The sequence below is a fragment of the Peromyscus leucopus genome, chromosome 11 (genome assembly GCF_004664715.2).
Source record: "Peromyscus leucopus breed LL Stock chromosome 11, UCI_PerLeu_2.1, whole genome shotgun sequence".
Lineage (NCBI taxonomy): Eukaryota > Metazoa > Chordata > Mammalia > Rodentia > Cricetidae > Peromyscus > Peromyscus leucopus.
Window position 1 is genome coordinate 19,974,611 of NC_051072.1, and position 13,311 is coordinate 19,987,921.

Consider the following 13,311-nt stretch of genomic DNA (forward strand, 5'->3'; position numbering starts at 1 on the left):
TAAAACATCAACATTTAATAAGTACCGTCGTGTCAGAAAGATGGCTGAGGATTTAAGAGCACTTGCTGCTTTTGCAGAGGGTCTGGGTTCACTTCCCAGCACCCACATGATGGCTCACAACTGTCTGTAACTCCATTTCCAAGATTTAATGTCCTCTCGTGTCTTCCGTGGGCACCATGTACACACATGGTGCACATACATACATGCAGACACTCACACATACATATGAAATAAAAATAAATAGTGTGCTACTGTGACGCACTAAGATCAGCAAGCATGTATTTAGGGAGTCCCTGATAGGCGCTGAGAATCGCATTATCACTGACAATGCAAAAAGCAGATGAATTGGACATGGTGGCACACACCCGCACCGTCAGCACCAGGACAGACATGGCGGCGGCACACACCTGCACCATCAGCACCTGGACAGACATGGCGGCGGCACACACCTGCACCGTCAGCACCAGGACAGACAGGCATCAAGGTATCTAAGACTCTGTCAATGGAGGAGATGGGAGAGGAGGGGGAGAGCGTTTATTCTTGGCCTCAAAGGAGCAACTGGTTGAATGTTTTTTACAAAGGAAGGAAATGATGTGGGAAGGAAAGAGGAGAGAAGAGCCTGCCTGGGCCCGATGTTAAAGAGTAACATCGTCGTTTTCACAGCAACAGAACTGCTGGGCTTCCTTTGATAAGCAATCTGGCACTAAAGAACAGAATCCTTAAAAAATACCCATCTGCTCAATGAATTATTTAAAAATAGGATGTAAGACTAATGTAACTCTATAAGAAAAAAACTCATGCATAGAAACATATGGAAATATATATCAAATGTGGCTTTCATTCCCTCCTTAAAATGATCTTTAATGAAGCCATATTGTGAAAAACAAATCAACCATGTGCCGCCCAGTCCAAGAAGAATTTTATATAGTGGGTATTGTTCTGTAGCCTTCAAGGTTTTTAAAATCTGTATATTTTCAGGGGCAAGTCTAATACGAAAGCAAATCCTGTTTTAAAATAAAGCAATAGACCTTTTCATTTATGACAGCGTAAATGTTATCCTATAGTTATGAGAAGCATTTTGTACACTTGAAATCCCATAAAGTACGATTTTTCTATATGACAGCTTTAAAACTGCCTACTTTCTTATAGACTTGCTTGGTGATGAAATGCTGAGAGGCAGAGAGGTACAGAGAGGACAGCTTTTCCACAATGTCTCACTAACACTATTTTCTAAGACGCTTGTTGCCGAAGCTCCATTATGAAATCAAAGATCCATTCACTTGAAATGAAACCACAAGGAAAAGCAGCTTCTGAATGCATTTCCTAAACGAAATCAACAATAACAATAATAGTAAAAATACAAGTGATGCTCTCCTAACATAAAAATAAGCCAGTGTGATGGCCTTGAAAAAGAGTCTTCTTTCCTCAAATTCTCCAGAAAACCAGCAGACAAATAAAAGCAACTAAGGAGGAACCAAAGAAGCCAAAAAGAAGGATGGCACCAGGAGCCCAGGCCCCACCTCTGGAGGAGGGCAGAACTGCAACGTGTCCTCTGCCCTGCTCTGCAGGGGGTTGGCTTGACGTCACAGCGGGCTGGGGGGGGCCTGACACTCCAGCAGAAATTGGGGTGAAACAGACTAAGACCAACGCATGGGAAAGGCCAGCCAAGCCACCTTCGAATGAGAGGCAGGCACAAAGCACGAGAGCGGGGCTGGATTTCCCCCAGGTGACGCGGAGAACCACGCAGAAAAGCTTCACTGAGACCAGCTCTCTAGCTCGGCTGCAGACACGCGGAAGGCAGCAGCTGTATTTCCTCCCTCCGATTCCTGGGTGGTGCATGTATTAGCAAAGGCGGGTGGGCTGGAATGATGACGTGGCCAGAGGTGATAGCACAGGGACCAGAGGGACAGGAAGAGCCAAGTGAGAGAACTTAGTAAAGAAGGGAAAGAAATGTGGCTGTGCAAGCGAGAAGGGGTGGAGTCAGCGAAAACAAGACGTACTGGAATACAAAAGATGGCGCCCGAGGGGAAATACTGGAGCTCGGGTCCAGGAACAAGTCCATTTCGTGTTGGCACGGTTCAAGGTTTTACTCAAGGACTCAGTGACTGCGCTGCAGCAGCCACTGGAGTAGGAAAAGGAAAACACTACACAGCCCAGGGAAGACTGGCAGGAGACAGTCACTCAGCCGGTAGCAAAGCTCTGCAAGACTGCTCAGCACGGAACAGAGCAGGTAAAGATAAGATCGGAGAACGGGATGGACGGCAGAAGACTCCAAGAAAAAGATGGCAAATAAGGCTTCCAAAAGATTTCATTGAAGACCCAATCATTAACGATACTAAATACTGCCATATCTTACAAGTATGTTCTTGGGGAAAAAAAAAAAATCAAAAAACAAACATCACTTTACAAACTAAATTACTCATTTACTTATATATTTTAATTTAAAAGGAGAACAATTATATATTTATTTTCATTGCAAAATAATTTAAACTTATCTATCAAAATAGAAAATAATCTCCTAAATCCTACCAACTTAATATAACTACGATTGCAGTCATTTTAGCATAGCTATAAATATATTACAAATTAAAATTTTCACTAATAGTTTTCCAATTGACCATATACAGAATTAAGCAATATGTATTTTTCTATTATTTTAACTTTCATGACATTTTACTAAGTACATTTTCAAAGTGTATAAATCAATTCACCTATTGTTCACCAAACCGAGGAGTATGATAAATTATGAAAGGTATCAATCAGCATGTAAAGTTTTACATTTCCTAGTTCAACCTGAGAAGTAGATAATTAACAGCATCCAACATGGAAAAGTTGTCCCTAAAGACTGGAAGGAGAATGGCAGGCTTATTTTCAGACACACAGTCACACCAGGTCACTGACAAGCCGAAAGATTTACCTGGAAGAAATCGTACAAAACGTGGCATGAAATGAAATCTTGGGCAGCAGGGAGGACTGTCTTCAAACAAAGGACCTAAAGCAAACAAGGGAAAAGAAAAGAAGAAAGAAATCAAACAGCCTTAGAGAGCCAACGCCGCAACTTAATTCCCAAGATTTATGGGGACCACAAAAAACCACCCCCCGAAGCAGGGACATAAAAAGTGCCACTCCCCCCACCCTGCCTCCACAGCTCAATCCATCAGCAGCAGCTGCCACAGCGTCTATGAGGACCGCAATGAGGGGTCTAGAGTAGCTCACGGGGAGAGAGCAAGCCAAGGAGCCAGTGCACAGAGCAAAGCACTTCTTAAATCAAAACATACCAACGCCTTTGCTATAACTGAACCCCAGCACTATATCACATGTGCGTATATGCTAATTCCTTCAGTGTTTAATCAATACACTAGAAGAAATCAACGGTGCCATTGGTTTAGGACACCATTTATCCATGCACTTGGTTTTAAAAGCTACTCATTCATTTCATTTAAAAACTAGCTTCAAAAAGGCTTCCTTCCATACACAACTTTAAAAATAAGCAAATTTAAACATTTTCTGGAACACAGACACCCACAAGTCTTTAATCTGCACACGCATGTATGTTTTAGTGAGCAATCGGTTCTCTAATTTCAAAAACTGCTATCTTACAAGTTTATTACAGTAATAGCCATTATATTTAAAATATTAACCACTGAGATTTTTTTCCTCTAATACACATAAATAAGGTAGTTGTATTAGTGATAACGTACTGTTTTCTTGGCTAACAGGCACTGATAAACTACATGAAGTAAAATCCATAACCATTTATTCCTGTCAGAGGACTGCAAGTATTCCTATAGATGTCATGCTTTTACTTAGGTATTTACGAAGCAAAAAAAAACCCTCAACTATACCTCCACCATTTCATGTAAGCTTTTATACACACTGTGACATACATCTTAGAACTGCTTTTTCTTAAGCCGTATATTTACCTTTAAGATTCCAATCATATAATTCCAAAATATCTCTGAATAGGAACAGTGAAAACAGCTCAAGTCCTTTTACACAAAAATTCTGAAAAATAAGTCAAAATCAAATTACTATAGATCTGCAAATACATATTAACTGAAGTTTTAACTTGTCCTAGCCAAGTATCTCGAAGGGTTTGTTGAAAATGTACACTAAAAGCATTCCCTACACAGCTTGGCCACTGTCCTAAACCGGCTTGCCGATTTCAAAGAGCAATGAAGTAGACAGTAATGCCATTAAGACTGCTACAAAAATGTCAACTCAGCGCTTTTTCGTGTACAAATAAAATATCTGAAACTTAAAGTCTTACTTCTATCATGGTCTTCTGATCTAACTGTAAAATGTATAAGAATCTCCTGGGAGCTTTATGTGAACTCAGGCTACACACACACCTGCAAGCTAACTAGCTTGTCCTCCATTTCCATCCCACCCTACCCCACAACCCAGGATCATCACTGTTGCCAAGTTACCAAATTTTACCAATTTTTATACCAAAAATTTTGAAGTGTTAATAGAGGCAAATAAAAGGGCTGAGGAAAATTGCAGGAGTCTACCAAACTTCCTCCTGCAGACAAGCTACACAGAAGACATATCTTCAAGTCAGTTTTGTCTCTTAGTATCTCATCTACTTGTTTAGCTCAGGGTTCATAAATCAGCCTGCATGAGATCACGTCAGGAATCATAAAGTTTTACAACGATAAGTGAAGGCTTATGACCTTAGAACCAAACAGAAGCAAAAGAGAAGCTGAACCCTCCCCACACCGACGGAGGGGGCAGCCCTTGCTCTTTAAGCCATTTGAAGGCAGGTAGAACGATCCCAACGGGCCCAGAGTGAAAGAGGCGGGAATTTAGAATGCACATCAGGCCCATCAATCCCTCCCCATTGCTCCCTGCCATCCAAGACAGCGCTTGCCAGTTAAACAAATCCCAAGAGCTACGGGCTCCAGAAATCGACCCCAACTCCGACACATCAAGCACACAAGCTTGTCTGCCATCTAGCCGTTAGTTTCTCAGTGTGATTTGTTGACAACACTAAATTCCAGATCAGGCAATGAATCATTCTGAGATTCACATTAATCTTACTTTGGAATTTTAAATCTCTTGCATATATTTAGATAAATCTGCTGTTTAGCATCTGCAATGAAAAACAATTAGGAAAAAAATGTAAATATATGGGAAGAAAAATGAAGCCGGCACTGATCTTGTCACTGGAGATAATGAGCAAGATTATTCCAACAGCTCTTGCATTCGGTTTCACTGTTCCAGTCCTCTCTGTGAGAATGGCCAGGGCCCAAACTCTGCCCCTTAAGCAAAGCTGAGAACAGATGTACAGTGACTATCAGCAGATGCAGACAAACAGATATGAGTTCAGAAATAGGTCAACAGTTTACATTTTTGAACCGTGGTCTCAGAGTGACATTACAGCAACCCTTTCAACAGAGAACATGGTATTTCAGGGGTCTGAAGCAGCAAAAAGCTGGAGCTGACCAACTTCAATTGTGTTGTTGGGTTTTTTTGTTTTTAAGGGAAAAAAGAATATAAGAGCAGAATAAAATACATTAAGCTGCTAAGCAATCCTTCCTCTTACCTCAGGCATCATCTCTTCAATAAAATGAATTGTGTAGTCTATGTTGAATCTAATCACTTTACACAGTGGGATCTGCAAGAAGAAGAGGAGCTGTTGAGTCCCCAGCATTTCTCGGCAGGCTCGTAATGCAGAGTTTGCTCTGACTCAGAGGACCACGGACCAAATGAAGTTTACCTTCCCCCAACCCGGTGACGACCTTGGGCAGGACTTTCAACTGCTTTCTTTGTTTGCTTTTTGAGATAGGGTCTCATTCTGTAGCCCTGGCTGGTCTGGAACTCTTGTGTAGAGTAGACGAGGCTGGCCTCAAACTCAGAGAAATTTGCAAGCCTCTACCTCCTCAGCACTGGTATTAAAGGCAATGTGTCACCACACCTAGCCCCAAAATACTGCACTCTAATGGCAAGAATTCGAACCTCTCTGACCGAGCTTCTATGAGAGACGGCAATAATACTGACACTTCACTAATGTGATTCACAAAGCACCACAAACACAACAAGAACACACTAAACTCAAATATGTCACCTCTACAAAGAAATAATAAAACCAATCACGTACTAATTCGACCTTTAATCTTCACACGGGTCAAGAATGGCAGCACAATAATGTATCGGTTACATACACTTAGTTCATTGATCAGGGCACAATGCATGCTGCCTGTCTGGTTCTGGGGCAAGAGCAGCTGTGGTAGTAAGTAAAAAAAAAAAAGTAGTAGCCGGCATTTGCCGGGCCAGGCACCGATCTAACGTTTCACCATATTTACTCATGCAACTATCACAGGTACCCTAAAACGTAAGTTTGACCATTATGCACTGGGAGAGAGGAAAAAAAAACTACGAGAACCATTGGGTCGGGGGCGTTGCATAAAGGAGCAGGCGGCTGGTGAAGTGGAAATTCTTATTCTAGACCCACCTCTTACCTACCAGAGAACACACTCCTCACTCCCCATTCTAATACCCAGAGCATGGGAGGAGCTGAAGGCCCAGCATGAACTAATCCACAGCTGTCTTATCCTCCCAGTGCATCATCAGACACTAGCCTAGGATCTAGACACAGGAGTTCTCCATAAATAGATTTCTGAATGAATAAAAGGATGAGGAAGGGGAGGAAGGAGGTGACCGAGCTGGCTAGCTGGGCACAGTAATTGAAACCAGAGGCTCTGTAGATGTGTTACACGCTCTTTCTGGCTTAGCAATCTGTCCATGGAACATTGTAATCACTTTTACAAACCACAGCTGTCAGAAAGAAACAAATTTTAATTCTCCCAGCAAAAAAGGATAGTAAGAAAATAGAAAAACAGTCTTACAATGCCATCTACTGGAAATGAAGTTTAGCTCTTAGTCTTTCTTATTCTTTTTTTTTTTTTTTTTTAAATACAGTGGTTGCTACCTTTAACTTTTGTTATAATTTTACTATGGGATTCATTTCCAACATCTGGACATATTATGTCCCCAGTCCTCAGCTAACCAAAGCAACATGCTTAGTACACTATTATTTTTACAACCTACTTTAACCCCACAGACATTTAAAATACTCGCGAGAGTTACAAGTTGGCACACAATTTAGCCTGGTTTTAAAATTCCCATTCTTTACTAACATCTGTATAAGGTTCAAACTTTAGAATAAGCCATAGGCCCTGTATTAAAAACCAAGGAGCTAGAGTCCAGTAAGATGGCATAACTCCTACAGCCCTAAAGCTCCTGAGGCCGAGGCGGGAGGATCATGAATCCCAGGCCAGCCTGGAAAGCAAAGTGAGACCCCATCTCAAAAACAAAAAAGAAAAAGGGCAGGGATTTGGAAAAGGAATGTAAACAAGTACAAAGAGAAGGTGGCGCATTGTAAATACAACTAAAAACAGCACCTGAAAGAGCACGAGAGGTCCAGCTAACATTTGGGTTGCTTTGTAAGACCAGCAGGAAGCCAGGCACACCTCTCTAATACCAGCACTTGGGAGGTACAGTCAGGATAGCTGAGGACAGCCTAGTCTAGACAGTAGGTTCTAGGTCAGCCAAAGAAATATAGCAGAATCTGCTCAAAGATATTGGGGGGCGGGCGGGCGGGGAGAAACAAACCCAAGGGTACATAGACACATCCATCCAGGTGAGGGGTGCAGGTACTGGAACACAGAGAAAAGGGACCTGTGAGGTCACTGAGCTCTTCAGAGAGCACAGTGCACACAGAGAAGCCAGACGCTGCTGGGGGAAAGGAACAGTCATGCCATCCTTATAGACCACACTGGGGCCAGGGTCCACCACTACATCCAATCTCTTTCGAGTACATCCACAAAGGAGACTACCTCAGTTTACACTCAGATGGGCCATGACGTAAACTGTGGGAATGGCTTGGCCAGAGTGCAAAGGCCAGAAGACCAGGCTACAGCCCGCACAAGGCACGGCTGGAAATAGCGACAGGTTTTAAATACGGCTAGGGGACCTTACTGACCATTCTGTCATGAGAGGAAAGAACTGGGAACAAGTCCTGGATCCCTGGGCTTGTGTCGCCAGGGCGATCACAATGGCACCGATGCCAATGCAGAAATCCATAAAGTTGTCCCCCGAAGAAACGCATGGCTCCACGAGCCATGAGGAGCAAGCCAGTAAGTAGGGATCCTCTGTGGCCTCTGTATCAGTTCCGGCCTTGAGTGTCTGCTCTTTCTGACCTCTCTGGATGACGGACTACAAGCTGCAAAGTAAAACAGACCCTCCCCTACTCAACCTGCTTTTGGTCATGGTGTTTGGGCACAGCAGCAGAAACCCTAACTGAGGCAATGCCCGAGGGGCCGTCAAAAGAAGAGCACATGCCAACAGACAAGACAGTCTAGAGAGGGCAGGGCAAAGCTACTAACGACAACGGTTAAACCTCCTGAGAGCGGAACGGAGACCACGGGTGCTGTGGAACATCCAGCAAGAGAGGACACAGGAGGGAAAAACACACAGGAGGCAGGCAGAGCAAGAGCAGAAGTGAGACCCGTCCTCCTTCCTAGTCTGTGAGGAAGGACTGCACAAAGATGCAAACAGAACGGTCCCCACCTCCTCGCAGCAGAACTCACTTCCGGGGCGCTCCTCAGGGCACGCTTGGGCCTTCCATCCACACCACCAGAGGCCTCCTGAGAGGCCCTCAGCTGGAAAGGCACCACTGCTTACCAGCTCACAGCCTCCTCATGTCTTCCGAGACTCAGAGAACTTGTCCTCTCTCTATCCACTGCTATTCAAAGGTCACCAGAGCAGCTTCCATCAACCCACAAACTAACACAAATGCCTGCGCTTCCCAAAACAGGTTTGATTACTCAAAAGCACACACACAGTGCTGCATGGTGATGTTAAACCCTAACACACAATGGCAAAATTAATTCATTAATACCCCCCCCAAATCTATACAATCAATCAATACTTTTTCTAGTGTGTGAGTGATGAAATGAATCATCAGTGATCAGGAAAATGGAAAACCAACCAAGTTCTTTTTTTTTTAATTTATTTATTTATTATGTATATACTGTTCTGCCGGCATCTATGCCTGAACACCAGAAGAGGGCACCAGATCTCATTACAGATGGTTGTGAGCCACCATGTGGTTGCTGGGAATTGAACTCAGGACCTCTGGAGGAGCAGCCAGTGCTCTTAGCCTCTGAGCCATCTCTCCAGGCCCCCAACCAAGTTCTTGATCACAGAATGATCACAGGGTTTTCTTGGGCATATGAGAATGTTATGTGACACTGTGCAATTAATGCACCTTTTACATTGTCAAAGCCCCAAACAACATCAGATATTACAAAGAACCACAAGTGTCCTACATGACAGGATACAATGCACCCAGAATTGCTACACACTTAGCCAGCAAAGCTTTCAATCCACTTCAATTCAAGACCTTCGGATTACCTGTCAGAGCCAGCTCTGGTCAAGAGTCCACAGGACCGTCACCTCTAGACCCTTCCTGCTGATGGGCTCGTTCTAAGAAATGGATCAGGTCAGTAATGCAGTCTAAAAACCTTATGGGAGTCTATTTCAAATTCAAGAGATCTTTGATGGCTCTAGCTCTGTGAACTTTAGAATCCTCAACTCAAAATTCAATTGCTATTCTCAACATCACTCACAAAAATGACAAGGCTCCTTGTTATGACTATAGTCCTCAAATTTTAAAAGACATTCAGTATTTATATAAAATACATGCTGAGGTCAGGGATTCTGTAATTTGGTTTTCAGTTTCATCTCTTTTAACAAATAAAAACGGACTCATTTGGTATAACTACCTCTCAGTGCCAAACTTTGTGCTGGAAAATGTTAAAAAATTATCCTTTAAAAAAAAAAAAAGAATCACATTTTCTACTCACTTTTGCTATAAAACTAAAACTGCTCTAGAAAAGCAAATGTATATTTCAAGGCCAATCTAGATCATATAGTAAAAGCTGTCTCACAAAAATAAATAAATAGAAATAGATAGATTGATTGATTGATAGATAGATAGATATAAATAAAATTCTCTTTTTAAATATAAGTCAGTGGCTTAGCAGTTAATAGCACTTGCTGCTCCCAACGAAGACCTGAGATCGATTCCCAACACCCACATCGGGCAGCTCACAACCTTTTATAACTCCATCTCCAGGTGATCTGATGCCTCTAGCCTCCACGGGCATCTGCACTCCCACACACATACCCACACACAGACACAAAATAAATATTAAAAAATAAATCTTTCTTTTGGGGGAAAAAAAAAAGGTCTGACTTTAACTAAAATCCTAAACATAGCTATCATTAATAAGGCCCAAAAAATTACCAGTCCAATGTAAAATAAAAAACAAAAAAGATTGAAAATATTCAAAGTCATCTGTCTGATATCTTTCCAAAATGAGAGGTGCCAATATTTATTCTGCACCAATTACCATGATAAACACTTGTCATGTGCCAGTGCATTTAACCTTCACCTAACGTAACTAATACTCCTATCCACAGACGATGAAACCAAAGCATACAGTTTAGTGTCAGACCACACAGTCAGCAAATGGAGTTCACTACAGGCCCCAAATTGGTATCTACAAAGCCACAGTTTGTCTTCTCTGATTCAGGTGACCCAAAGTCAAAGTGAGAGCTACATGACGTCTAGGGAATTAAGAGGTAAGGTGACAGATAAGCTTAAGTATTTCCATGCCAACAAACTTGGCATGAAAAGTGGAGGTTAGTAGACTACAGAACTTCTAAAGGCCATCAAGACCTAAGACTGGAATTTGGTAAACAAAGAATTTGATTGTCCGAGACACATAAACACGGCAAAGAAACTACTAAAATTCTAAAAATGTCTAGTATCTTAAGTGACATGAAAGTAAACGGGGAAATGAGAGGGAAGAGTTCTAAAAGGGAGAGCATTAATAAGTAAGGGAGATGGGGAGACGAAATATTGCATATTTTCTGATATGAAAAACCTGGGTTCATAGACAGACAGACAGACATAGAGATGGAGATGTGCATATGTGGAATGAAGGCAGAAGGAAATTATTTGGGGAAAGAGAAAGGAACTAAGTGGGAGAGATGGGAGGGGGAGAGCAGTGAGGGACAAATATGGGAGTGATACAACAATATGTATATGTTTTTGTATATTTATAGTATAATCTTCCGAGAAAAAAAAAAAACTCTCCAAAATAAAACCAGGTATGGTTGTGTACGCCTGCACTCTGTACAGACTGAGGCGGGAGGATCCTGAGTTCAAAGACCCTGGCCTATACCAGCTCCAGGCCAGTTTGGGCTATCTAGTGAGACTTTGTCTCAAAAATCCAAAAAGTTAAAACATTTCCGTGGGGTTATGATATATCATAAAATAAGGAAAATAAGAAAACACTGTTTTAAGTCAGTATCACTACCTCGAGTCATTTCTACTTAATAAAGTAAAAAGGAATGATGGATAGAAGCATGGTAAGACCAAGACTTGAGTCTCAGTCTCTCTGGAAAACTCCAGCTTCCAAGCAGACAGCACTGAGACGGCTTCCGACTGCAGGCAAGCAGCACACCGAACCCCAGCTCCCTGGGCCCCACAGGACCCTCTGCAGGCAAGCAGCACACCGAACCCCAGCTCCCTGGGCCCCACAGGACCCTCTGCAGGCAAGCAGCACACCGAACCCCAGCTCCCTGGGCCCCACAAGACCCTCTGCAGGCAAGCAGCACACCGAACCCCAGCTCCCTGGGGCCCACAGGACCCTCTGCAGGCAAGCAGCACACCGAACCCCAGCTCCCTGGGGCCCACAGGACCCTCTGCAGGCAAGCAGCACACCGAACCCCAGCTCACTGGGCCCCACGGGACCCTCTGCAGGCAAGCAGCACACCGAACCCCAGCTCCCTGGGCCCCACGGGACCCTCTGCAGGCAAGCAGCACACCGAACCCCAGCTCACTGGGCCCCCCAGGACCCTCGGCCCCGGTAAAGTCCTGCCGCACTCTTCCCAGCACTGCTCACGCCGTCCACTGTCCAACCTGGAGACCAGACCAGCAGGGCAATGCCCAACTTCAAATCAGGACAATTCTGATGCCCAGACACAGAGCATCCGTTTGGACTGATGCCCAGGAAAGCATCTCTAATAGCCACACCACTTGTGTCACACCATGTCTCTGAACACAGGTACAGTCCCGGGATTCAAAAGCAGAAACCTTGTGAGGTTACCTCGGGCTTCATGTCCTGAACAAGTCCTGTTCTTTTCTTTTGCTCAGACACACACACACACACACACACACACACACACACACACACACACACGTCTCCTTAAAACTTCCAACTTTCCTTTAAGGACAATCAACCCAAAAATAGCTTATCACATCACTCCACAGTTTATCCTCCTCTTTCAATTTTTCACACTCTCTAAATGTTATTCTAACACGTTTACTTACACCATTTAATGTAACCCAAACCTGTGACTCATTAGCAGACTCACAGTCCCACCTGACACACTGAGGCAGCCGTCCCACAGCTCTCCAGGTGGGATGGAGAGTAACTTATGAACACATAAAGGGGATCTATCTTACTTTGGGGGAAGGACAGATAAAGGCAGGGGAGGCAGGAGGTGGAAGAAGGAGGGAGGAGCCACCTGGCACATACTTACATTGGTCAGAGGGGCATGTGCAAACATAGAAAATCCTTCAAAGATATACTCATGATCATCGTACTCTATAACTGTTGGTCTGTCGGTCTAAAAGTAAACAAGAACACAAGACAGGATTTAAATTAATGATATCATTCGCATGTGCAGGAAGCCACCCAGACACAAAGTAACTCAAGGCAGAAACAAAAGCAACTTTGTAGACTCAATGGTTTTCCAAACATCAGGAAACATACACTAAAGATTAATTTTAAAGGGAATGCTCTGGCTTGATGAAATTCTCTGACTTCAGATGCTATGCAGAATACTATATATTTAAATAACCAGTGATGCTTATTATGTACTCCATAAAGGAGATTAAAGGCTATATATAGATTCATTTTCTAGAAATTTATTATCTTTAACCCCATAACTGAACAAACAGACTGACACCACAATAGGTAAGAGTCCAAGGGCCTCAAAGTGCCGGAAGCTCAACCCCACAGCTGCATCCCCATCCTCCCCAGGAGAAGACAACCCACCAAACACTGCAGTAGGGTAGGGACCCTGCAATGCCAAAGACTTCAGTGACCTAAAAACAGAATCTGTAATTCCATGATAGACATGTCAATCTCACCATGAGAGACTCTCTTCCTTCTATGGCAGTCTTCATAGCCATCCTTTTGATATTAAATGTCAAATAAATGTGGAGCA

The 13,311-nt window shown here is 43.2% G+C and overlaps 1 protein-coding gene across 4 annotated transcripts in view; it reads right to left on the minus strand.

The window, feature by feature from the left end:
• Drosha (drosha ribonuclease III) overlaps nucleotides 1-13,311 on the minus strand; it is a 119,315-nt gene that overhangs the window by 69,557 nt on the left and 36,447 nt on the right. For all 4 annotated transcript variants that reach the window (XM_028884400.2, XM_028884398.2, XM_028884399.2 and 1 more), the window contains 4 exons: nucleotides 12,622-12,708; nucleotides 5,549-5,620; nucleotides 3,924-4,005; nucleotides 2,918-2,992 (listed from right to left, as the gene is read on the minus strand). In XM_028884400.2, coding sequence (XP_028740233.1) covers nucleotides 2,918-2,992; nucleotides 3,924-4,005; nucleotides 5,549-5,620; nucleotides 12,622-12,708 — 316 coding nt within the window. The remainder of the gene's footprint in view (nucleotides 1-2,917; nucleotides 2,993-3,923; nucleotides 4,006-5,548; nucleotides 5,621-12,621; nucleotides 12,709-13,311) is intronic.